Raw genomic sequence first — 27044 nt, 5'->3', positions numbered from 1 at the left:
CACACACACACACACACACATACATGTATGTTTGTGCCATGGCTCTTTCTTTGGGAGCCCCAGGCCACTGGGAATTGGTATTTTTTTGCTTATCCAGGTCTTCCCCCCCCACCCCCAACATAAAAGAGCAAGAGCATACAAAAGGCATTAGACAATTAAATGACAAGGAATTAAATACAACTATCTTAAAGATTTATTAATGAAAAATACTTTACAAAAACAGTATGTTTGGCCCTAAAATAGTTTCGCTGACTCTGAGGGTTTACAACAGTGACTGAGCAAGTGGCAGTAATGGCTCTGCTGCTGAGGACAGGAAGGTGTGTTAGTGTGCCTGACTCCATCTGTTCAGAAGGACAAATGTTATGTTGGCAGCTCTGCATTCTAGGCCAAAGGTTTGGGGGCACAGGGAAGGCTCACAGTCCATAATACCTGGGCAGGTAGGCTGCCCTGAATGATATGGTCAGGACCATGACCACACAGCTACATGCTCCTCCAAGGATGGGGTACTGGGGAAGACGGAAGGTCAGGTAATAAGGATATGTTGGTAAAACAAAGAACAGAAGTTGGCAGTATTGTAGGGAACAGAGGATGAAGGCTCAGGTGCAGGTGGGGGCATAAAGGATCCAGGAATAAAATGGTGACCCTAAGATCCTAAAGAATGACTAGTGTCCAGGGTAATATGGATTCATCTTTAAAGTGGCTCAAATAAAGCCCTAAACAGCAGTTGCTTCCTTTTGCCAGTTGAATGGAAATTGGAATTTCAAATATTCCTCTCAAGGAGCCAGGTCCTGTTAGGGGTTCCAGGTACCCCTAGAAGAAACTGCCGACTCTATGTTGAGATGAGACTAGCACAACCCTGGCATGGATGCAGGGTGCTAACTCCTCCACAGTACAGTTTAATGGAGAAAGCTGTGGCTCCGGGAAAGGAAAGGGGTGACCCTTACCACCTATTGTGCTGCAGGGCTCTTGCCCTTATCTGCTCTCTTCCAGGAGCATCTGCTAGAACAAACAAAAACTCCTCTCCCCCTGTCCTCCTATGCCCAGATTGTGGGACATATCTGGTTTGCCTCCAGTCATCATCTGGGGGCATATCTACTCTTCGAGGACCAGAGCCTCGAGACCCAGGAACAGGACCCAAATTCCAAGCTGACCTCAGGGGTACATGAAGACTGCTTGATGGTGGAGACACAGGGTAAACAATGGGAGGGTGGGAGGAAGAATGGAAAAGATCACCCCAGGACTGAGCATGAGGAACCTGAAGGCCCTGGCGCCTTTCTGGTAGTGTGGCAGTGTGTGTCGGCTGAGGCTTGCATCCTGGAATACTCAGGAATCTGGCTCCAGTATGCTGGCTGGTCTCTGACCATGGCCCCCAAGAGGCATCTGTTCTGGAATGATGGGGGAGACTCTGGTAGTTCAGAGTTCTTCCTGTGTACTTGATCCCCTGGCAAGTTTCACTCCTGTCACACATAGCCAGAAACTGCTGGACACTCCTCGAAGTTCCTGGGAAGAGAAAAAGAAACCCAAAGATTAAGCATCTTCGGTAAACCATTCTCCTTCCCAAAGGACTATTCCTGACTGTTCCTCTCAACTCCCCATAGCCATAAGAGCATACACATAAGGGAAAGAAGAAGCCTAGTTTTGCTTTTAATTTCATTTTTAGAAATTCTTAATATACATCAAAATCAAGTCTCTTACCTCCAACCTGGGCAAATGTTGCCATACTTCACTCTACTATAATTCTTCCTCCACACCCTCCCCACAAATGGCTCCCCAATATTACAAATATATATTCTCACTGTAACAACTCTACTCCTAGAGCCACCACTCCAAAACATCACTCTGCTTTTCTTAATATGGTACTTTCACTCCAGTTAATCTGTTTCTGCTTACATTCTTGCTCAGTCCCTGAGATCTCTGTTTTTGTTCACACTACTCCTACCACATACACAGTATGGAATGCCTTTTCTATACATTAATTCCCCTTTACTTAAAATAAACAAAATACATAATTTTAAGAAGTCACTTCTATTTTTTTTTAAGTAGGCTCCACGCCCAGCATGGAGCCCACTACAGGGCTTGAACTCATAACCCCGAGATCAAGACCTGAGCCGAAATCAAGAGTTGGATGCCCAACTGCCTGAGCCACCCAGGCACCCCGCAAAATAAAAAAATCACTTCTTAAAAATACTTTCCATTCTTTATTTTATAACCCATCAACATCTGCAGTATATTCTTGTATGTATGTATATTCTGATTATTGCAGCTCTGAGCTCTTTAAGAACAGAGAGCTGCCTTCTTTCTCCCCTATGTTCACTATAGCATTTAGTGCAGAATAGGCTGCCCCTAACAGCTGGAACGGACGCCCCTAACAGCTGCCAAAGGGGATGGCTACCTGGCTGCTCCACTGAGTAATAGGAAGTTCATCTACCCAGAAGGCCTGCTTATCTAAACCTCCCTAAAATGTGGACACATATCAATAATACTACTCTCACCTTCTGTTCTAGAACCACAACCACACCCTGCCCTAGGGCATTTATATCTGTAAGCCAAGGTTTCTCAATCTCAACACTACTGATACTTTGAGCTGATACTACTTTTTTTGGGGGGGGGGTGGAGGGAGGATCATGTAGGTAAACTGCCCTGTGCATTGTAGGATGTTTAGCAGCATCCCTGACTTCCACTCACTAGATGCCAGTAGTACCTTCCCTTTCCCATTGAGAATCCCTGCTCTAAGTAGACTCGGCCTCTTCATGAGGAAGAAAAGTAGCAAATCCTATGGAGGGTGAAAGAAAGCCAGAAGGATGCTATCCACCTTCCCCAAGATTGTCTGGGTTTGTATACTGGCACAGGTAGTCCATACACAGGGTCTCTCCAGGAGGAGGATTTGGGAGGATCCTAAAGACTGGGTATTAACTTCCCTTGGTCGCTTAAAAGCTTATCTTATTGTGATAGACCCTGTTCATTCTACTGGGTAGTTAGACTAAGGATCAAGACCAGTCAACCATATTAACCAAGTAATGATTCAATCACAATTCATCTTGACCAATATTTGATCTTAAAGTGGTAATTCATATCCCTTCACTACCTACCTTGGGACTCCACCCCCCCATAGGTGTACTGATTTGATCTTTCTAGGTTGTCTCTGGGAAGGTACCACATTATGGCACATGACAATTAGGTCTGGGGAGAGTTACCTGGGGTTCTATGGGGCTCCCCTGCCATGCTGGGCATCAAGGCATCTGGGGACAGGAACTGTGGTTGGGGTGGGTACAGTTGGGGACCAAGGAGAAACACAGGAGGATCATGGATGACAGGGAGGGAAGAGGAGCTGGAACAACGGTGCCCGGTTTCCAAAGGCTTTTTCCTCGCATTTGATGCATCCTTATAGTGAGACAAGACAAAAAAACATAAAGATGAGGATTAACACACAGCCGGATATGGTTGGGTAAACACAGTGAGGCAAGCAGGGAGAGATGGAGGGGACTGGAGTACCAATATGCCTAGTTCTGTAGAGGGACTCAATTTACTCAGTCACTCTTTCCATCAGCCCCGCTAGGACCATCCTGAGGCCACTACGAACTGGAGACATGGAACTGCAGATCCTCTTCCTTTAACCTGTCTCTCTCATAGCCCTCATCTTCCCAACCCTACCATCTAGGTCTTTGGCAAACTCTTTAATGCTAACAGTAGAATCAGGTTGAGATAGAAATGTAAAAATAGAGAAATAAGAAGGAGAAAAAAAATTGGAAAGCCCAAGAGACTGAAAAAGAAAACTCTGTACACTCTCTAAATACTGGGAACGAAAAATGTATCTCCCTAAATGTACAATCAAGAACTCTACTACTCCACCTTCTCCCCTGTCAATGCTACACTCCAGTCTCCTCTTTTGCCAGAGTTTGTAACCACTGATGCTTGTGTCCTGTTCTGTACTCCACTTGTCATTCACTTTTGTGGCAAAGTCTCAGAAATATCCCCTTTAACATCTAAAACACTAATATGTCCAAGATCAAACCAACATCCTTCCAAATTCCACCTCCTGGTACCACATTTTCCTAAGTCACCTAGATTCAAATGTTGACATTGCCCTTACTTTTGCACTTCTCATCCATGATTCCATTAGTTGCCTTTGTCAAGAAATATCATTTCTACCTATAGGTTTCATATTTAAGCTCAAGTGGACCACTGCAACAGCCTCCAATCTGATCTTCCTATCTCCAGGCCTGCTACTTCCTTATTGTGGCCTGCAAGTTGCTATGTGATAGCAATGCTGATCTTTCTCACTTTATCTCTACCATTCCTATGCCTTTTTCACTATAATTTTCTTAATGTTCCTCAAACACACCAAGCTCATTCCAACTCAGGGCCTTTTCACTTACTACTCTATCCAAAATAGCCCTGAGAATAACCACTATTACCTCTTTACTCTTTTTCCCCTTGCTTTGTTCTATTCTTCTCGATCACACATTGTTTGGGGTTCACTTGTTTATTGTCCTTTTCTCCTGGTAGAATAATTTTTTTTACTCCAGTATTCGCAGCACCCTCAACAGGACCTGGAACATTACAGGCATCTAATAAATAATAAATTAAATAAAACAATCTATATACCAGTATGTTTTATTTCCTAACTAGGCTGTAAGCTATTCAAGGGCAGAATTTGTGTTATTTCATCAGTGTATGCTCATAGCACCTACCACAGCACGGTACATAATAGGCATTTGCCATACAGCCTAAGGACCAGGTGCCAATCCTCTCAGTACGGGACACAGCCAACTATTCCTTCCTTCTGCACAGAAGAAAGTGATGCCACATTTTCCTGGTTTCCCTTTTATCTCTCTGCTCCTCACTCCTTTTAAGGGTTTTTCAGATGAACCACTTAAATATGATATTCATCAAGGATATATCCTGTCCGCTCTCCTCTTTTCACAATACTCTTCCTCTTTTCAATGGCTATGACTCTTGAATCTTGATTTCAAGCTTTACATATCACATCCAAAGGCCTACCAGATATCACAAGCATAATATATCCAAAATTATACATATCTTTTCCCTCAAATACATCATTATCAACCCAAGAATTATGGGTCCTTGATTCTCCTCTCCCCATATCCAATCAGGCACCAAGTCCCAATGACTTTTACTTCCTCTTTGGCTCTCCAACATGTCCATTTCTCTTTATCCTCCCAAACTCCGTACTGTAGCTCATGATACGACTCTTGTTTATATTCTTCCCAGTCTCATTTGTCAACACTGTCCTTCCCTCACCAGAATCTAATCCTGCCATACCAAATGAGCTGCTTTTGATTCAGTGAGTATCTGCTTCATGTTCCTTTACTGGCCGTATTTGTTTTACTTCCTTCAGGAAGCCTTCCCTGATCTCTCAAATCTGGTTAGATGTCCCTTCTATTATGCTTCCATAGCATTATATCCTATCATAGTAAGTCTTTCTTTATCTGTCTCCCCAGGTAGACTGTAAAGGCCATGACAGCAGGGACTACATCTAGCTCACTCACCATTGTATACCCAGCACCTAGCACAATACCTAGAACATATGCCCAATAAGCATTTGTTTAAAAAAATGAATCAGTGAATAAATGAATGATATAGAAGTCAGGAGAAAGGAAGCCAACTCCTTAGAAAAATAACAATTTGCCATTAAATTCACTAACAGTACATAAGAACAAATGCTACGTAAAAACGATCACTTTTCCCAAAAAGAATAGCAAACTGTTTATAGAGTTGTTTAGGAAATTTTGAACAATAAATTGGAAAAAATGACTGTTGTTTGGGAGGGAAACTGGATCTGAAGTACTAGCAGGACAGAGACTTAGTTTTCACTGTATATCCTTTATACCTTTTAATTTTTATATCATGTATTTAAAACTGGTTTTTAAATTTTTATTGAACTGACCTGGTGAAGAAGCTTTAATGCACTGGAGCTTTGCATCCTGACCTCCATTGTAATCAAAACTCAACTTGCCTTAGGCAAGTGTATGAAATTCTCAAAAGGATAATTTATAAACCCAGCCACTGAAAATATTTGAGTTATTGATTTCTGCTAACTTCGGCGTCCCTGTCCCTTTCACCTACAGATCACTGCATTGATTCCAAATGAAAAGCCTCAAGGAGGAAGATTTTAAATCATTTTCCTTTTCTTGCTAATGCACATGCTTCATTTTAGCATGAAAGCATACTGGACCCCATTCAATCTTATACTGGAGTGGGGAGGAAAAGGTAAAAACAATACCCCATCCCATGTCTTCCCTTCTTCCCTTGATTAGTGCAATGGGTTTTGACCCAATCAGCAGCTATTGCTTTTGAGACTCAAGGCTACTAGGCTACTAGGACTCTTCTCACCCTAGGGAACCCTATAATATACCTTCCAGAACTGCTACAGGGAAGGGGAATTCCTCTGGACTCCAACAAAATGTGTGTCAATAAAGTAATGACTATGTGTCATCATTTTTGCTGAGTGCACATGGCTTTCCCCTAAATTACAACTTTTAGTTTCCCCTGCCCCTCCACCTACACTGTATTTTTATCTTAGCAAAAGAAAGAGGGTGCTCTGAATGGATACAGCCTGATTCTACTTACAACACTGTGGGAGGAGACTGGAGTCTCGTCCCTCTCTGAGACAACGGTGCCACTGAGTCTGTGTGAGATGCAGTCAAAGTTCTCTGCACCGCACCGATCATCCTCCCCATATTCCCTCCTGGGGCCTTGGCAAGGTGCAGCCTTCAAACACACAGACACACACAGGCAGACACAAAACACCAGACCTATGGTTTTCCCACAGACCCTGTCCCCAGGGGTATGGGAGAAAATAGGGTAAGACCTCACTACCAGAGACCTGAATTAGATGTATTTGAAAAAGTAGTGGCCATGTGGCAATCTCCGCTCAATCACAGACCTTGTTCTCTTCCAACAGCCCCACGTTACCATGCTCCTGCCTTACCACCAATCCTAGCACTCATATCTTTCCACACTTCCTTTCCCAATGCACCACCCCATGCCAGCACTGTAGGACCTGAGGCTGCTACCTGAGAAGCAGGCACTGTGCTGGCTTCATGGAGACTGTGCTCCATTTCTGCTGTTGGGGTCTTTGAGAGACCAAGGCCAGGGGCTGAGTGCAACCTCCTCCCCACACCATCTGCAGAGCCTGAGGAGGAAAACATAAATACAAGTTGAAGCCATCTCTTCTCCTGGAGCCTAACTTCAGCCTGTCAGCAAAAAAACAAAACAAAAACAAACAAAAACTCAGGAGTTCTTTTCACGAAATAACAAATATGTATCCCTAAAATGAATGGAGATGTGCTCCTATAATGTAGAAACAGGAGTTTCAGAATATGGGTAGTTTCCTATAGGTCAACAAGGGTCTCAGAACACAGGCTTTGAAGAACCTGTACAGAAGGGGCTCTGTGGAAAGACTGCTGAATGTTCCCATCTTGCCTCATTTCAATTTTTTAAACACAATCAGCTTTGCTTCTGTCAGACTTGCGCCCAAGACTTACAATACATACAGAGGAAACTGTCCAACGTAGTTGTTCTCTAGAGTGTCTGTGATGACAAAGGGAACATTATCTTCAGTCTACTTAGGAATTGAAGTGAATATAGTAATCGTCTATCAAGCCTCCTCATCTTATGTAACAGGAAAATGAGTTCCAGGGTTTGAAACGTAGTAAGTAGATTAATCAGAATTAAAATTCAAGTCTCTTGATTTCACTTCCTATTACTATGGGCAGGAACTCTTCAACAATATTTTGTATGTGTAACGCTCTTTTATTTCCCCATTAGCTTCTCTCAATCACTAACTGCTTAAATTCTAAACAATCACTAAAGCTTATCTCTTCCTCAAAATCTTGCTAGATTATTAAGAACTGCTGCAAACTGGATATGTGACTCCCAAGGGGCTTGCCCCAATACAACTAATTAAGCCTTCCATTCTGAAAATGCACATGCCCTTGACCTACATTTAATGTATATGTTTATCACCAATTCACGTCTTGATTTGATAATTTGATTGTAATACATGTATCTGGCTAAAGGAAGATATTGCTGATACCAAGCTAAAATATTATTTTTAGTATTTCCTGGTACAGAGGTTCTAATACCACCTCAGATTCATCTAGGAGCTTTAAAAATACAGATTCCTCTATCTCTCCACAGCCCTGCTGAATCAGAATCTTTGTGGTGAGCCTGGGAATATTTATTTTTAAAAGACTTCCCTGAGGGGCACCTGGCTGGCTCAGTCAGTGAAGCATTTGACTCTTGATCTCCAGGTTAGGGGTTGGGTGTAGAGATTATTTAAAAATAAAATCTTTAAAAATAAATAAAACAGGGGTGCCTTAGTGGCTCAGTCGTTAAGCGTCTGCCTTGGTCTCGGGTCATGGTCCCAGGGTCCTGGGATCGAGCCCCACATCAGGCTCTCTGCTCGGCGGGAAGCCTGCTTCTCCCTCTCCCACTCCCCCTGCTTGTGTTCCCTCTCTCACTGTGTCTCTCTCTGTCAAATAAATAAATAAAATCTTTAAAAAAAAAAAAAAAAAAAAAAAAAAAAAGCCTTCCCTGAAAAGTATAGGAGAACATCCTCAAACATTGTTGAAGGAAGTTTGAAATGTTATAGTCGTCCAAAAAAAGGCTGTTTAGAAATATCCATTAAAATTGAAAATATGGGGACGCCTGGGTGGCTCAGTTGGTTAAGCGACTGCCTTCGGCTCAGGTCATGATCCTGGAATCCCAGGATCGAGTCCCACATCGGACTCCCTGCTCAGCAAGGAGTTTGCTTCTCCCTCTGACCCTCTTCCCTCTCATGCTTTCTATCTCTCATTCTCTCTCTCTCAAATAAATAAATCTTAAAAAAAATAAAATTGAAAATATGATTTACCCTTTTATCCAACAATTCTACTCCTAGGAATAAGAAACAAAAATACCAGTTTACTGAGGCATTATTTGTAGTGGCCAAAAAACTATAAATAAAGTAATGCCCATCTATAGCAGAATGACTAAATACACTAAGGTATCTACACTATCAAATATGCCCAGCCACTCACTAAAAAAAATGAACTGAGTTAAACTAGATGACTTGGAGGGATTTTCATGAAAGATTGTTAAGTTAAAAGGAAAAAAAAGTCTGTAATACTATCATGAGGCAAAAAACCCCACTGTATATGTAGGTCTACATAGGATTATATGAACAGACAAATACAGAAATATGCACATTAGATTATTACCTAGAAGGTGGAGGATAAAAGGTAGGAATTTATGTAAGAGGAGGAAAGATAAGTAAGAAAATGTCTACAAAAAACAGCATGTATGTTGTCATCCCATTTATATAAAATTATTTGTTTTTTAAAAAGCCACTCCTTGGGTGACTATGATAGGCAGCCAGATTTAAGAATTACAGCTGTAATGGTTAGAATGTGGTGTTCTTCTAATAAAGTCTGATTACTAGACAAGGAGGTGGCTGCTGGAAACTCCTGAAGGGAATAGACTGATTCTCTTAAAGATATTTCAGCAGAGGTGAAGGTGGCTACCTGTAAGGAGTACTGTTGAGGGGATATATGGATTTGATAGAAGATAGAGTTAACATGATGTCTACTCATGGATCAACAATAACAAGAAGAAAGACTACCAGATATCACGCACTTCCTGATATAAGAAATACAAAGTAGGGACACGGGGGTGGCTCAAGTGGGTTAAGCAAGCGTCTGACTCTTGATTGCAGCTCTGGTCATGCTCTCAGAATCCTGAGATCAAGCCCCCGTGTCCAGTTCCCTGCTCAGCAGGGAATCTGCTTGAGATTCTGTCTCCCTCTCCCTCGACCCCTGCCCCCTGCTCACACATGCACACACACTCTCTCTCTCAAATAAATAAATCTTAAGAAAAAAAGAAATACAAAGTACTACCTCTATAATATTCTTATTAAAAACAAGAACAAAAACTGAAGGTTGCCTGGCTGGTTCAACTGGAGATGTGCAGAACTCTTGATCTTGGGGTAGTGAGTTCAAGCCCTACTTTGGGTGTAGAGATCACTTAAATAAATAAAACTTAAAAAAAAATTGAACCCGACTTTAATCAAGCCTCTAGCCCTAACTACCAGATTACAAAAAACGGGCAGAAGAACATGTTTTAAAAAAGAAAAAATTACTAGAATATAATCAGTAAAATCTAGAATGTGGATTTGACAAATGACCAAATTTCTTCCATAAATAAGTGCTAAGGGGAAAAAAAAACCCGGAATTTTACAGGCTAAAAAAAGCCTTGAAACAAATCAACAAAATGCAATGTGTAGATCTTGTTTGAATCCTAATTTGAAATAAACCAACTGTGAAAAGACATTTATGGGGTAATTGAAAAAACGGGAATACTGGCTAGTTACTGTATTAAAAATTATTGTTAATTTTTTAGGTATAATAATATTATAGTTTTGCCTTTTAAAAAAAGAGTCTGTATTTCTCAGAGATACATTCCAAATTGTTTATGGATGAAATAATATAATGTCTGGGATTTGCTTTAAAATAATCCAGTAGAGGGGTACCTGGCTGACTCAGTAAGTGGAGTTTGCAACTCTTGATCTCAGGGTTGTGAGTTTGAGACCTAAGTAGAGATTACTTAAGGAAATAAAAAAATAAATAAAATAAAACATTTATATATAAATAAATCAAACAGTAAAATAATCCAGTAGGGAGGGGAAAGGTGGGGGGGGCGTCTATAGCTAAATCAGAATTGGCCATATGTTGATAATTGCTCAAGATAATCACTGTGGAAGCTAGTGATAAGTATTGGAGGGTTATTGTAACATTTACTCATTACTCTTGATTAGAATTGAAATTTTCTGTAACAAAAAGTTATTTTTAAGATGATGTCTGCCTAACTTCAAAATTCTATGAAATTCAGAAATACAGGTCAAGGGCAACGTTTATATAACTCTTCAGAAACTATAATGTCAAAATTAGGGGCGCTTGGTGGCTCAGTCATTAAGCATCTGCCTTCAGCTCAGGTCATGATCCCAGGGTCCTGGGATCGAGACCCAAGTCAGACTCCCTGATTGGTGGGAAGCCTGCTTCTCCCTCTCCCACTCCCCCTGCTTGTGTTCCCGCTCTCGCTGTCTCTCTCTCTCTGTCAAATAAATAAATAAAATCTTTAAAAAAAAAAGAAACTATAATGTCAAAATTAATCTGGTCACAAAACAACATATACCGTACAATTCCCTTATATCATATATCCCAAACAGGCAAAACTATAGACAAAATAGATTATAGGTTGCCTGGGGCTGGGGGAGACAGGGGTAGGGGGAAATGGGGAGTGACTACTAATTGGCAGCAGGTTTCTTTCTTTTTTTTTTTAAGATTTTATTAATTTATTTGACAGAGACACAGCGAAAGAGGGAACACAAGCAGAGGGAGTGGGAGAGGGAGAAGCAGGCTTCCCGCGGAGCAGGGAGCCCGATGTGGGGCTCGATCCCAGGACTCTGGGATCATGACCTGAGCCGAAGGCAGACGCTTAACGACTGAGCCACTCAGGCGCCCCAGGTAGTGGGTTTCTTTAAAGATTTTATTTATTTATTTTAGAGAGAGAGAGCATGTGTGGGTTGGGAGGGAGAGAGAGAATCTCAAGCAGATGCCACACGGAGCACAGAGCCCAACGTGGGCCTTGATCTCATGACCCTGAGATCATGACCTGAGCCAAAATCAAGAGTGGAACATTTAACCAACTGAGACACCCAGGCACCCCATGGGGTGATGAAAACACTTTAAAACTGATTGTGGTGATGGATGGACAATTCTGTGAGTATACTTAAAAAACAGAATTATACATATTAAGTAGGTGAATTGTATGGTATGTAAATTATATATCAATAAAGCTTTTTTTTAAGTAATAAGTCAGAGAAAAACAAATACTACATGACATCACTTATATGTGGAATCTAAAAAGAGATAAATTCACTGAAACATAGAATGGTAATTGACAGCAGCTGGAGGGTGAGGGAAACCGGGAGGTGATAGTCAAAGGATATAATCTTCCAGTTATAAGCTGAATAAATCCTGGGGATCTAATATACAGGATTGTGACTGTAGTTAACAATATTGCATTATTTACCTGAAAGTTGCTAAGACAGTAGATCTTAAATGTTCTTACAAAAAAACTACAATTTATCCGTGGTGATGGTTGTATTAACTAACCTTGTGGCAATCATTTCAAATATATATGTGTCAAACCTTCACATTGTACACCTTAACCTTATACAATGTTATTTGTCAATTATATCAATAAAGCTGGGGGAAGAAAGTACCTTGGTACTTAAAAAATGCTTTACAATAAGATAAAGAGGGACTCCCCTAAAGATATATCCTATCATATACAGATCCTAATTGGCATTTCCCTTCATTATTTACTTCCTGATTTATTCCACCTGATCACTTCTTTATGTCAAAATAAAGTCTAGTTTGGTTTGACAAGGATTTTGAGGACTGACTCATCAGATGGATTTTTTTTAATTAATTTTTGTTCACTTAATATTAAGCAAAAAAGTAATGTTTGGTAGGTACTCTTTCCAAAATTGTTTTCAGAAGTATAATCTTCCTGAAGGCTAATTTACCAGTACATATCAAGAAATTTTTAAAAGTCAATAACCTTCACCTGTTATTATCCTTCTAAAAATTTATTCTGAGGAGCTTATCAAAATTGTGGCCAAACACTTACATATAAAGATATTCATCATCTATTTATCTAAAAATTGGAAGTATATAAAGTATAATAAAATGGTTGAATATATTATAGTACATTCATATGCAGCATATTGCCAGTCCTTAAAAGTAGTTTTTTTCAAAGGGAAAATGCTCATGAATATAATGTAAAAATATCATGAGAATAAACTGCACACATATATTGTAACAATTTGCTTTTTAAAACAAAACAAAACAAAATATATAGTATATATACATAAAAAAACAAAGCCAGAAGTAAACTCATAAAATTATGAGTGGGATTATCAATGATTTTTGTTACTTTATATATTTTCAAAAGCATCTACAATGAAAAATTTCCTATTTTGGGTAATGTAAGAGTTTTTTTGTTTGGGTTTTTTTTGTAATATGATGGTTGATATTCAGTTAGTTTAATTTTAATTGCAATATATTCTTTTATATGTGTTTATTATTATTCTTAAAATACTTGACATTTGTATATTCTTTCTCCCTCAGACAGGAAGCTAATTGAGGTAGATGTGAGCTTTTCCTTGTTCTTTAGAATCTTCCCATACTGCCCGGTCCCATGTACCTAGGGAGCACTTAATATAATGTTATTGCAAAGTCTACACTGTGATTCATATCCTAAAAAACATACCTTAACATCAAATTTTATATTTATGTAATATCCCCCCACCAACAGCTTCTAGGTACTCAATAAATACTTGTACGGCTGTATTTAAACACCAGTTGGCAGCATGCAAGGAACCTGTACTGTTATGGAAACTGCCATACTGAGCTAAAGATAAAATTCTCTGAGTTCAATTTCACAGGATCATATATATCATTTTAAGAGTTGGAAGGCATCTTTAAAACAAGTCATTGAACCCATTCTCCAATTTTACAGGTAAAAACTTGGCCATGGGATAGTAAGTGACTTGTCCAAATTTATGCTGACAGTTAATGATGGAACCAGGATAATAGGCTTTGGAGTTCTCAAGTACATCAATCCAAGTTATAAATATTCTTCATGTCTTTGGTTTCCAGAACTAAGTCTGTAAAGTACATTTAAGGTGTAGACTTCATTCTTCACACAATATAATCTAAGGGGTACTCAGTGAACAGGAACCCTACAGGGATACAATCTTGAAAATTCTACACCTGGTAGTTCCTGAAGGGATCAAGGAAGATCTTGATATTTCTGGTTCAGTACAATCTGGAAATGCCACATTGGGAGCTATGGCTCAATGTGGGGCATCCTTGTTGCAAGTTGGATCTGGAAGCTGGATCTTGGATTAGTTCAGCTCTTAAGCCATAGAAGGATGACTTTTCTTCTCAGCCTCCCCTACTTCATGCTGAGTCCCTCTCAAAGATCTATGAACCACTCCTTAGCACTGCATACTGCAGGACCCTGGGCATATACTCATTGATCTCTTCCTTTAGAAGGAGAGAACTAGACCATGATGATTCTACTCTAGCCAGAAAAAGGTTTGGCTCTTGTCCTAAAGTCTTTATGAATAAAGTCAGAAGATCTGCTACCACCTCCTAAGCTGGGGATGTTATCTGGACAGAATGCCACCCCTCTTCTGATCTTGTCCTCTCACTTTTAGCTTTTATATGTCCCCCACTCCCCCTGCCCATGGTTGCATTCTTACCTGTTTGGTTAAATGAGTGCCAGGCCACATCTTGCTGCCCCCATCCAGAACAGCCAGCTTGAGAAGCCTGAAGACTGGCTTGGTAGAGAGACTCCAATTCTGAGGTTTCCTGCTCTGTGTCTTGGTTCCAATGTGGATGCAAAAGGATGTGGTTTTTTTCTGGATAGGCTACACAGGTATGGGAATCGTGGGGGGAGGACTTCATTCCTGGCCCAGGGACCCCATGTTTAAGTTGAGAATCACAGAGCCTTGTGACATTCACCCAGGAGTCCAAAGGTAAGGAAGTCCCCAAGTCGACACTGTTGCCCAGTTCCTTAGGCCTAGCATCTCTCACTTGAGATGGCTTTCCTTGGTTCATGCTTGGTTCTGCCAACCTGGGCTGTCTTCCCCTAGAATTTTCACTATTAGGCAGCCCAGAGTACATGGCAAGAGAAGGATAATCAGCAGGCTCTTCCCAGGAAGGTAGTCTGTCCCTACCACCCAAGGAGGATTGTTGTTTTGCCCAAGGCCAATGGCCTTTCCCTTGACCCTGTAGGAAGGGAGGCTTAGAGTCAGAAGGGGAAGAGTTCTTCCTTAGACTACCTGTCAAACTTCTATCCTGGGAACCTGTGCCATCCTTTGTGGAGGCACCTTGCATCCTCTGGAACTGCTCTGCTAGTGAGCGGACAAGCCCCTTTGTGCTGGGAAACTCTGGCCTATAGGGATCCTCACTGCCTCCATCCACTTTTGAAGTCAACAAAGTTTTGAGGCTTTTGGCTTGGAGGCATTGATTAGTTTTCTGCACAGTATCAGGAGAGTGAAGCATAGGTGAGGATGCAGCAGGCATTACGGGGTGGCAGGTCCTGTACAGGGGAAGGCTGGGCTGAGCTGATGAACTTGAAGGACTACAGCCTAGGCTGTGTGCATCTCCTCTCTCAGAGGTATCTGTTCCAGTTGAGTGTGACCAAGGCATCACCTGGGATGAGACAGCAGGATCCCTCTTTTCTTGGAATAGCTGTTCTTGATCAATGCCTCTTCCTTCTTGTGGGGGGAACCTGGTACAGCTGCTGTTGTCACCCCTGTAGCCTTGCAGCTTACCCTGTGGTACATCCAATGGTTCCCAACCATAATGAGCATTCTTCTCAGTCCCCCCTGGTGTTTTAGGTAAGGCCTGCCTGTGGAGTGCATAGGGGTCGATGCTGTCCTCCTCAACTGACGTCAGAAGGTTTGAGGCAGACCTACTAGGGGAATTGTGCTGGGAGGCAGACAGGGCAGATGACTCTGGGAATAGTGATGAGTGTGACTCATGGCAGGAAGCAGGTGAGTGGATGAAAGAACTGGCCCCAAACTCTGTATTCGTGCAGGGTTCCAGTTGAGCCTCCTGGCTTAACAATACTTGGAGCGGGATAGGCTGTTCACTGAAATAAATGGAGAGAACCAGTCATAAGCTGCCTTAAATGACAAGATCACTTACAAAAAGACCTGTTCATTTGGTTCCCACTTCTAGCCATCCACAAAAGGAATGGTAAAAATAAACAGAAAGACAAGCACAAGTAAGAGTCAAGAGTTCAGAGGTTCACAAGAGAAGGCAGGCACATGGTCAGCTCACACCCAAGCAAGAGGTAATACTGATCCTCTTTATTAAATGCCCTCACTAAAGCTGCACACAGTAATATTAAGTGAAGTCCTTGTCAATATTCTTCACTGCCTCTGAAGTCCCATTCCAATCATATTCTTCTTGCAAATTAAAAAACAAAAATTGCTAATCCCACATGCAGATGACATGGAAGGTGAGCAAAGCCCAGAAAATCACTCATACCTGGGGTCCTGAGAGGCAGACCAACCAAAAGAACCAAAAGGCACATTTACAGAGTACAGGGTAATTTGGGTTCATGAAATTACACAGAATTCAACCACTTCAAGTGTGTTTTCATAATCTGGATTTGGTTGCATTATTCACTGAGATATTTTCCCAAAGTAATGCACTGTGACTCTCTTGAGATTTGGGAGTAAGACTAGAAATTAACTGCATTTACTAGGCTTCTTACTAATTGTTTTGTATTTCTGACCTAAAAAACTCAGTGTTAGAAGCACTTAAATAAAAGCCTCAATTACTCGCATATATCAAGTGGTGTAAGTTTTCTAGAAAAAGTTTAGCTGCCTAAATTGCTTACATTCAAAACATATCTCTCATCAGATTCTCAGATCAGCATACAACTACTAGATATACTGTAAGAGAAATGAAGAAAAAGGAAGATCCTAGCTATTAGCATTAAATTTGAATGATAATATACTATCAACTTTTGTGGGTATAGTCACCCAGTTACCCTTACAACATTATGAAGAATATATCATTATAGTTATGGAGCAGACCTAATGAAGTGAAACAGACCTGGATTTGAAGTCCACACCTCTACCACTTACTAGCTGAGCAATCTTGGGTACCTTATGTATTTTATACACCCTGAGCTTTATAAAATATCGCTAAGTGACAGAACCTATCTCCTAAGGTTACTGCAAGAATTAAAGTGTTTAGTTTAGTGCCTGGACAATAAATGGGGTGCCTGGGTGGCTCAGTCTGTTGAGCGTCTGACTCTTGTTTCAGCTCGGGTCATGATCTTGGAGTGGTGGGATCGAGCCCTGCGCTGGGCTCTGCATTCAGTGTGGAGTGTGCTTGAGATTCTCTCTTCCCTCTCCCTCTGCCCTCCCCCAGCTCTAGCTTGCTCTCTCTCTCTCTAAAAATAAATAAAATCTTTTTTTTTAAAATGTTCAATAAATGTTAGCTGTTTTTATAATATTTATATTCTGAGAACTACTTAGGCCTATTAGCAGCCAAAATTAATTTTAACTTAAATCTATGTATTATAAATAGAACCAAATTCAAGAGCTAAAGTGTGAAAACTACACCAATGGCCCCGGGGGCCTTTTTTCCTATTGCTGCCCATAGCAAAGCAAAACAAAGGGAATCTTTGTGTCTCTTCTCTGTGGTTCAATCAGAGCAAAGCCTGCTTTCTCTGCTTCCACCAGGGACAGGAAGCACTGAAATCCCCAAAACAAACCACATGGTTTCTATTGCCATAGAGCTCCGATTGCCATGTCTGAGAACATAATATGTGCAAATTTAATAATCATGTTGTTACACAAGTCCAGGGACAAACTCACCCACAGGAAATATGAACAAACGGTCTATTTATTATGCCATACTTTCTGTATCATTCTAGGAACTATTAAGGAAAGGACCAGCAGTGGGATGAGCTTTTTCTGGTGTATGTCTGACCTGAGAAGAAAATCTTCCCAGAGGACTCTTCTCTGTCCCCTGCAGTCACCAAAACAAAGAGAGCTCTGACCATGGAGCACCCATGATCATTTCCTCCCCTGGTGTCCATAAACTACAGTGGATCCCAGGCACTACCTTGTTGGCTGAGGGAGGGCTGCCCCCTGCGAGGGGAGGCAGGCTGAGGGCTGCGACGGCCGCGGCGATGATTGCTGCTGCTGCATGCGCTCCTGCAGGCTCCGTGCTTTTCGAATACTGATTTGCAACTTCTTATCGACTAGGGCTCTGCTGTGCGTGCTAGAGCTGGCACCATGCAGGGCAAGTCTTAGTTTAGCTAAAATGCAAAAGAAAATATAGCAGAAACAGAACACAAAATACAAACAAAAATAAAAATAAAATTGAACCAAAAATGAGCAAAGATATGCAGTAAAACTCAAAATATGCAGCAGGAATGCAAGGCGTGGACCATGCACATACTGTCCAGGGTAAAGAGCTGGCTCTGGCTCTAAGGAGCATTCATGGAAGCCATGGAGGCCAAACAGGTTAATTTGAATTTAAACAAAACAAAACAAAACAAAAAGTTAAACTAAAATGAGTCAGGAAGAGAAACTGGTGCTTCCATCTTAGAGACTGCCACTCTCGTCCTTTGCAACTGACCTGTCCGACTCTGGTCTCCACACTTTGCTCCCAACTTCCCCTTCCCGACAGCCAACAGCAGAAATAAGATCCAAATCTGCATCTGTCTTTACAGAACACAGCTTCTTGTGGGTCACATTTAAGAACCAGATACAAATTCTAAGCCTTAGTCCTTCACTGTAACTTTATGGTGCAGCATACCAGGAAAGCAGGGGAGAAACATGAATCAAATATGCTGTGCAAAGTTACAGGCCTGGGAAGTCGAGGTCAATATACTCATTTCTTCTTGCCATAAGCTCCACCTAGCTAGTCAGTAACTAGAGAAAGAGCAGACTAACCTCAAATCTGAGGTCTAACTTTATCTCGGGATAAGAAAGTAAGCATGGCTGGATAGTTCATCTGTGGACTCCGGCTGAGGTTATTCCAGTAAATATCCAGAGGCCACAGTGACAGCATGTGGCACACTTAGAAATCTGAAGGGCAAAGATAGCCTAAAGGACCTCAGTTTGGGAGAGTGACAGTGAGGAGACAAAAAAGCTGTTTCCATCCCATCTGAGTGATGACTCTAATGATACCTATCCCGAAGTTAGTCAAAATTGCCATAGCGCTAGCAGTTAGAGTTACTTACAGATAGCTTCGTTACAGAGAGCCAAAGCTGCAGCACAGTCTCCCTTCTGTTCCAGATGCAGCGACTCTTCAAACACTGAATCTGCCTCTTGCAAGGACCTCTCAAAGCCGTCACTCCTCCCTGAAAGGGCCAGCACTTTTCATTTTCATTACAGTTTGTTCCAACTTTTTCTATGTAGTGATGTTTCCCTTCAGTGCACCTAGCTCCTTGCTGCTGAGCCTTTGATCTACCCTTATTCTAACTCTCCATTACTATAAAGAATTCTCTGAAACATGCAGGACATCTGTTTTTGCCTTAACCAAGACATTGCCAAAGCCATGAAAGAGGAGTATGTCATTATCCACCACATATTACAATTCCTAGAGCTCTTAAGGGGACCCTCAAGAAAAGAACAGAATATTGTCTACAGCAGAAGGGTAGATTCTTATGCCTGGAACTGATCTGTTTTTCCACAGTGCAACAAGATACAGCTTACCAACCAGTGTCAGAATGTCCCAGACCTCCATGGAGACCTCTACTGTTATGTTAAGGCAAAAGTGGCTTCATGACTCTGTGGAAAGCCATCTGTAAAACTTCTTTCCTACATCAATTCACAGTCCTCTCTGTGCCACCCTCAGCTGGAAAGTTAGTACACCTCTTGGGCACAGGTGCTCTATAGTTCCTAACCTCAATATATCTACCAAGGCAGTTGAACAGCCCTTGTTGTTGGTTTGCAAGCACACACTTTTCATCAGCAGTGCTAAGTATCTTCTTTCATCATACCCTTGCCCGCCAAACTGACTGCAAAAGTCACTTTCTCATACAGTGAGAGTGAAATATTCCTTCCTCCTCTGAAAGCAAATGTCTACTGAAGCAGGCACAAAAGAGTTCAAGTACAGTGCCAGATGAAAAAGCAAGAAAGTACTATAAGGGCAACCTTTGTAAAAGAACACTCAAATTTATGTACCCCCTTGGCTTTTACTCACTCATAACCATAAATTGGTAGTAAGCCATATTGTAAATTCACCCATGATTGGGATTAATGATGAGTTTTCACAAGCTCACAAGAAAAAATATCGGAATGTCAGAGTCATTTCTCTCATAATGTCCCCATCCTCCACTTATCTCCAGCTGGACATGGTAAGAAAGGCTCTTCCAAACCCCTAACATTCACTCCCTAATTCACTGGGGTTTTTAGAGAGCAATGGGAAGGCAGTGGAAGTAGTAAGTTGGCTCTGAAGAACCGGGCATTCAGGTCTGTCAAGAGATATGGGTACCCCACCCTCCAGGCCTAAAGTTTTCTCATAATATTTGACATCAACTAAATCTATACAATCTTTATAATCAGAGATGGTAGTGAGAGCCATTAAAACAAAAAAAGTTCTCTATAGATATACAGGCAGACTATAGTTGACTATACTAGATTTTAATTCTTATCTTCTAGAATCTTAGTACTCCATTCCTTGCTCTTCCAGGAGATTGTGAACCAAAGTGTATGGAGAATTGACAATGAAATGTGGCCGGAAGGATTCTCTCTCAACTTTCATGTACTGCCCAATTAACAGAGGAAGGAAAAAAGGGAAGGGACGGAGATGACAAGACTCCTCCTTCAGAAACAATATAAACCTGAGATCCAAATGTGACATAGCTTGAGGATGAAAAGGAAGAGAAGACTATCCAAATATAGGGACAACTAAGGAACTAGGAATTTAAAACTAATTTGGAAACAGATACAGTGCCTTGGGAAATATAAAGCAACAATTGCCTCAAATCAAAAGACAGTCGGATTAGAGGAGAAAAATGGTCCCCAAATAGGCCCCAAGCTAGCCCACTAAGCTTCTCTAAGTGTTGACAAAAAGTAGGAAGTGGTCAGCAAGAAAGCAACCACCCAAAACAGCACTGACTGACTCCTATTCTTTGCACTGCTGTAACATAATTTGTTACATCTGGGGATTCTGAATAATCAGAACAAAAAATTCATTTCATAGAAAGAAAAACAGAGATATAAGTTTCAGGAGTCTATTTAAGGTATATACCTCAGTCTTTTTAAACTCCTATTTTGAAGACTAGTCTCTTCTGGTACAAAAGGACATCCTAAAGCAATTGAAGGAAGAAAGTAACTAGTGTGGCGCAGTTGGGGAAGCCTTGTAAAGTCCATGAAAATTGTATGAGATTGGGAAATGAGTCATCAGAGGATCAAAAGAAAATCAAGCTTTGTGTTCTTAGAACCCGCTTGGTAGACCTACTTCCTTGAAGCTCCAGGTGGGCAATTTCAAGGGTACATTTCTGCCCAGCAAGTAGAATTTCCCTCATCAGTGTCGCTCACTCATTGCCCTGTTCTGTTGTTTCTGAAGGGTGACTAGTTTTATTTACACCTTCTATAGATATTCACGGGAAATATTTTTCATGAATAATATACCATCTCTAAACTATAGACTTTCAATAGATGAGCCCAAAATCAGTGCCTGTCTTCCAATCAATAGGCTTGTCACCTCCTACTTTCACTAGTTCTCACTAAAATGAGTGAATTATGATAAAATACAACTTAGCTAAATAGAAGACAGGAATTTACAAACCTGAAAATTTTTTTGCCTCTCTCTCTGTCCCCATCACCCACAACCTATGCTCCCAACAATTACCCTGATTCTGCAGTTCATCCAAGTCCATGAAGCGGCTGGGATGAGGATTAAACCCTTTAGCTGCCTCTAATTCCTTCTCCCGTTTCCTTCGAAGTTCCTGTTCCTGGGCCCTCCTGGCCACTTCCTCCTGCAGTTCATCCAGTTCGCTTTTGGAAGATATCTCCCCACCTGAATACAAGCAAGGGAGAAGAGAAATTGTCACATTTCCATAATTAAGACTAGGCACCTGCTGCATTTATGGCCACTGTACTGCCTTTCCTCTGGAACTCTTGATTCAATTTGGAGTTCATGTTTTGGACAGTGCTTTCCACATTAGATTCAGGGTGAAATCTGGGCTATGAATTATAATGATGATGGTAAAATATTTATTAAGTGGCTTTATTACAACAATAACAATGTGAAAACTAACATTTGTTGAGCATTTACACAGTTTTAAGCACTTTTACATATATTATTTCATTTAATTCTCATGACAATCTATGAAGTAGATACTATTATCGCCCACATTTAGGAATGAAGAAACAGAGACACAAAGAGAATAAATAACTTGCCTAAGGTGACAAAGATGGTAAATGGTAGAGCTGAACTAAAGTCAAATAGGTTAAATTCATAATCCATGCTCCTAACCATTAGACAGCACTCAGCTATGTGTTGCCACTAACTCATTGGGAATCTTCAAGCAAGTCAATTTCTCGGACTTAACTTCCAACATCTCTTTTTTTTTTCCAACATCTCTTTAAAGAGTTTGTAAAATATCCAATAAAAAAAAGTTTGTAGGGGCACCTGGGTAGCTCCAACACTAAAGTGTTGGACTCTGGTTTCAGCTCATACCACGATCTCAGGGTTAAGAGACTGAGCCCTGTGGCAGGCTCTGTGCTCAGCTTGGAGTCTGCTTGAGATTCTCTACCATCTCCCTCTGCCCTTCCCCCACCCACTTGCTCTCTCTAAAAATAAATAAATCTTTAAAAAAAAAAGTTTGTAAAATATCCAGTAAAAATTCAATTTTATAAATGTCTGTTGATGGAACCAAATAGACCTAAAAGGATGTCTATGATATATTAAGTGAAAAATCAAGTGACAGAATAATATGTATACTATGACTTCATTTTTCTTTTAAAGATTTTATATATTTGTCAGAGAAAGAGCACGAGAGAGCAGCAGGCAGAGGGAGAAGCAGGCTCCCTGCTGAGCAGGAAGCCTGATGCAGGACTCGATCCCAGACCCTGGGATCATGACCTAAGCTGAAGGCAGACACTTAACTGACTGAGCCACCCAAGCGTTCATTTTATTTTATTTTTTTTAAATGGTGGTAATAAACTTATCTATATACTTGTATAGGCACGGAAAAATACCCTGATGAAGGAAAGGGCAGGTTACTAAACTGTTGGACTTATTTTCACTTCCATAATTTTTTAAAAGAATGATCAAAATTACCAGATAAAATTTTTTGTTCCGTGCCAGACTAAAATGATAGGACCAAGGGGCCCCTCAGTGGTGCAGTCAGTTAAGCGTCCAATTCTTGGTTTCGGCTCAGGTCATGATCTCAGGGTCAGTGAGATCGAGCTCAGTGCTCAGTGACTCTCTCTCCCTCTCCCTCTGCCCTCCCCCTGCTCACGTGCTCTTAAAAAAAAGGGGGAGGTGGGAGGATGAGGACACAGGCACACTCAAGAAGGGAAAAGAAAACAGGGATACTGGCCAGGATAAGGATAGGTTTGACTTACTTATTCCCCAGTTATGCCCATAGCCTTCATGTCTCCCTTTGTCATCTCAACTCATAGAACTAAACAATAAGAAAACCATTCTCGGGGCGCCTGGGTGGCTCAGATGGTTAAGCTGCCTTCGGCTCAGGTCATGATCCCGGGGTCCTGGGATCGAGCCCCGCATCGGGCTCCCTGCTGGGCAGGGGGGCCTGCTTCTCCCTCTGCCTCTGCCTCCCTCTCTCTCTCTGACTCTCATGAATAAATAAACAAAACATTTAAAAAAAAAAAAAAGAAATCCATTCTCATGAGGCTTCCTCTATTCCAAGGGGAAAAACCTGAGAACTTATTCTGAGGATTGCAGGTGCTACTGACACTGTTCACCATATTTCTGTTCCTTCTTATTCCCACAAGGGCTCTCCCCAAGTTGTAAAGAACAATCAGGCAAGCCATGATGAAGAACAAAAGATAGATAAATCCAAAGATAGAATGGCTCAAATGCCTCCATATTTACATACTGATGGAAAACGTAAAGTACAACTGTCCTCTAATTTCAAATGTGCTCAGGTAAGGCTATTTTCCAAACAGAATTGGCAGTCAAATCCACTCCTCCAAATCCAGTGTCTTTCTGCTTACCTGAGAGGGGCTGATTCTTTGTCCAGCTACTCCTGGATGCTATGGAGTCTGCCTCCAGTATGCTACTGCTGTGAGACTTTGGGATGTGACGCCAGGAAGGTGCCAACCCAGTTGATCTCTTAGCACTTGAATCCCTTCAAAAGACAAACCAGAGTTTAGTGAAAACATCAGAAGGGTGATAACTTGCAACGTTCCTAGGACTAAATTCCCTCAAAAAACAATAAAACAGGGGTTCTTGGGTGGCTTAGTTAGTTAAGCATCTGCCTTCAGCTTGGGTCATGATCTCAGGGTCCTGGTATTGAGCCCCACGTCAGGCTCTCTGCTCAGTGGGAAGCTTGCTTCTCCCTCTGCCGGCTGCTCCCCCTGCTTGTGTTCACTCTCTCTCTCTGACAAATAAATAAAATCTTCAAATAAATAAATAAAATCTTTAAAAAAACAGTAAAACATCAAACTAATATATAAAGTATCGGCTAAACTATTTCTGAAAGTAGTTCCCCCATCTGATCTCACCTCATTCACATTTTGTGCATCTAGCACAGTATCTGGCACAAAATTTATTTAATGAATTAATAAATATGAGCTCACATATGAATTGCCTTCCTCTTTCTTATACCTCTGTAGCCATCTTCTCATGTGTAAACCTCAACAGGTGATTGGACAATTCTGGATCCCATGTCAAGGGATAAGCAGTGGGAAAATATGAGGATGTGATTATGACCCTTGTAGAAGATATAATCACTCTTTGCAAAGCAGCAACTCTGTTAAGAAACTTGCCTCTGTAGCAACTCAGTACAAATAATATATGAAGATCTTAAATTTATAAAGCAAACTGGGCCCTATGAACAAGGAAAAATGAGCACTATTAAATCATCATTGTTGGGATGCCTGGGTGGTCCAGTCAGTGAAGCGTCTGCCTTCCGCCCGGGTCATGATCCCTGGGTCCTGGGATCGAGTACTGCATCGGGCTCCCTGCAAGGAGCCTGCTTCTCCCTTTGCCTGCCGCTCCCTCTGCTTGTGCTCTGTCTCCCTCTGTCTCAAATAAAGATAAAAAACTTTTTAAAAAATAAATAAAAATAAATCATCATTGTTATCTTTTGTAAGTATGAATACCATTGGCTTATAAAACACAGAATTCCCTGTGACCCTTAAAAAAAAGGAAGCTATCCTAAATAAAAGAATAAAAAACAGCTGTATTTTCTCTCTGGGCATAGAACTATGTTTTGATTCACTAATTCTTCCATTACAAGTTATTTGCTAAATGATTATTTTACTTATAATAAAGTTCTCTCCTTTCTCAAATGTCTTTGCTCCTTCTTCCAGCAGAGGGTGCTGTTGTCATAGAAAGTTGACAGAGCACCCCCATGTTTATCGCAGCATTATTTTCAACAGCCAAGATATGGAAGCACCGTCCTAAGAGATGAATGGAAAAGAAGATAAGGTATATATACACAATGGGATATTACTGAGCCATAAAAAAGAATGGAATTTTGCCATTTACGACAACATGGATGGACCCAGGGGGTACTGTTGTGCTACATGAAATAAGTCAGACAGAGAAAGACAAATACTGTATGATTTCACTTATATGTGGAACCTAAAAAACAAAACAAATGAACAAAGAAATAAAAAACAGAAATAGAATCACAAATACAAAAACAAACTGGTGGTTGCCAGAGGAAAGAAGGTTGGGGGAAGGGTGAAATGACTGAGGGAAATTAAGAGGTACAAACTTCCAGTTATAAAATAAATAAGTCACGGGGATAAAAAGTACAGCATAGAGAATATAGTCAATAATATTGTAAAAATATTCTATGGTGACAGATGGTAACCACATTTATTGCGGTGAGCATAGTATAATATACAGAATTGTCCAATCACTATGTTGTACACCTAAAACTAATATAACATATCAACTTTATATCAATTTTTTAAAAAAAGAAAGTTGATAAAGTAAAATATTTTGCCCAAAGATGGTAATGAAGTCCATTTCTCCACCCATCTGAGTTGAAAAGCCTCCTGGTGGCTTACGTTGCCATAAGGGACAATGCCACTATCCAAAGGCCAAACAATACCTGCAGACACTGGAGCTCTCAGGCAGGGCTGCATCCAGGCTGACAGGGCTGCTGCTGTTCCTCTCACTGCTCTCATAGCCAGATTCCATTCGCTGTATTAGGCGAGGGTGCTGTTCTAAAAGGTGAGAGCCTGGCCGTGCTGGGCCCCAGGGCTTGTACTGGGGGCTTGGTCCACCAGTTTTAAGGTCGTAAGCAGGTGGCTTGCTTAGTTCATCTGGTGTAAATTCTTTAGCTATCCCGATCAAAGGACAAGTACGGAAAAGGAGGTAGATTTAGCATCTGCCTCAAATTAAGACATAACCAACCCCTCCCTCCAGCTACTTCTTCACTGAACTCCTATCTCCAAAAAGCTCAACATCAGCATAAAAATGTACCTTGCTTTAGTCTACCAGAAAAACAACTACATAAGTCAACTTTATTCAAAAGCCCAATTCTTCCCTAATTATCTCCTCACCTGAATCCTCAGAAAAGGGGCTAAGCTGGGTATAGCCACAATGCTTCCTTTTGTCCTTACTAAAGATACTGTCAATATTCAGAGACTCCCGTTTGGGTCTCCATGTTGGACGATACTTGCTAGAAGAACTGGATTTTGACTCACTGCTGGTACTCTCTACTTCCCAGTCACGAGAGTGTAAAGACAGGTTCCTAGGAGGCTTTTTGTCAGTCTGGTCTCCTCCCTTCCCCACACAGGGAGATCCTAGGTTGGTCTGAGAAGCCAGGGATGGTCTGTTGTGAATCATATTGCTAACTGTCTCTTTAAAATCTCTTAGTCTATTGGTGCTGCTGGATGGTTTAGAGGCATTCCTAGGAGCCTGTTTCTCTTTCAGTGTTTCTCCTAAAAACACAAAGAATTAAACAAACACAAATGTTTAAAATGATCATAGATACCCAGACCCCAACATGTGACAGCAGAAAGGAAAAGCCAGTCTGGAGTATGACACAATTTGCCAGAGTGAATGAAGAAAGAAAAAGAGTGCAGAGTGGCTTGCCTTCACTGTGGTACCCCGAGGCCTGTGGCTCATCGCCTTTCCTCCTAACCCGGCCAGAGCTCCTCTTGCGTTCTATCAGTGGCCCTTTCTTGGATGTGAGTTTCTGATTACATTCACTATCAGTCAGGTGTCCTGAAAGAACAAGGAAATAGGGGTAAGCTGGTATCTGAGGCTGACCTC

General features: G+C 41.1%; 1 protein-coding gene across 4 annotated transcripts in view; it reads right to left on the bottom strand.

The window, feature by feature from the left end:
* Nucleotides 1-200: 200 nt before the first annotated feature.
* USP54 (ubiquitin specific peptidase 54) overlaps nucleotides 201-27044 on the bottom strand; it is a 58711-nt gene continuing 31867 nt past the window's right edge. For 2 of the 4 annotated variants that reach the window (XM_028109744.2, XM_028109747.2), the window contains 12 exons: nucleotides 26865-26996; nucleotides 26330-26710; nucleotides 25876-26107; nucleotides 23804-23937; nucleotides 21471-21638; nucleotides 18853-18972; nucleotides 17727-17922; nucleotides 14336-15732; nucleotides 7038-7156; nucleotides 6592-6732; nucleotides 3195-3381; nucleotides 201-1500 (listed from right to left, as the gene is read on the bottom strand). In XM_028109744.2, coding sequence (XP_027965545.1) covers nucleotides 941-1500; nucleotides 3195-3381; nucleotides 6592-6732; nucleotides 7038-7156; nucleotides 14336-15732; nucleotides 17727-17922; nucleotides 18853-18972; nucleotides 21471-21638; nucleotides 23804-23937; nucleotides 25876-26107; nucleotides 26330-26710; nucleotides 26865-26996 — 3767 coding nt within the window. In that variant the 3' untranslated portion in view covers nucleotides 201-940. The remainder of the gene's footprint in view (nucleotides 1501-3194; nucleotides 3382-6591; nucleotides 6733-7037; nucleotides 7157-14335; nucleotides 15733-17726; nucleotides 17923-18852; nucleotides 18973-21470; nucleotides 21639-23803; nucleotides 23938-25875; nucleotides 26108-26329; nucleotides 26711-26864; nucleotides 26997-27044) is intronic. The other 2 variants (XM_028109745.2, XM_088019999.1) reach the window with 1 other exon arrangement.

The sequence above is a fragment of the Eumetopias jubatus genome, unplaced genomic scaffold (assembly GCF_037043125.1).
Source record: "Eumetopias jubatus isolate StellerSeaLion01/CBP00866 unplaced genomic scaffold, mEumJub1_p1.0 scaffold_17, whole genome shotgun sequence".
Taxonomy (NCBI): domain Eukaryota; kingdom Metazoa; phylum Chordata; class Mammalia; order Carnivora; family Otariidae; genus Eumetopias; species Eumetopias jubatus.
Note: the sequence above shows the minus strand (reverse complement) of the source record. Positions and strands in the feature narration are given on the sequence as shown.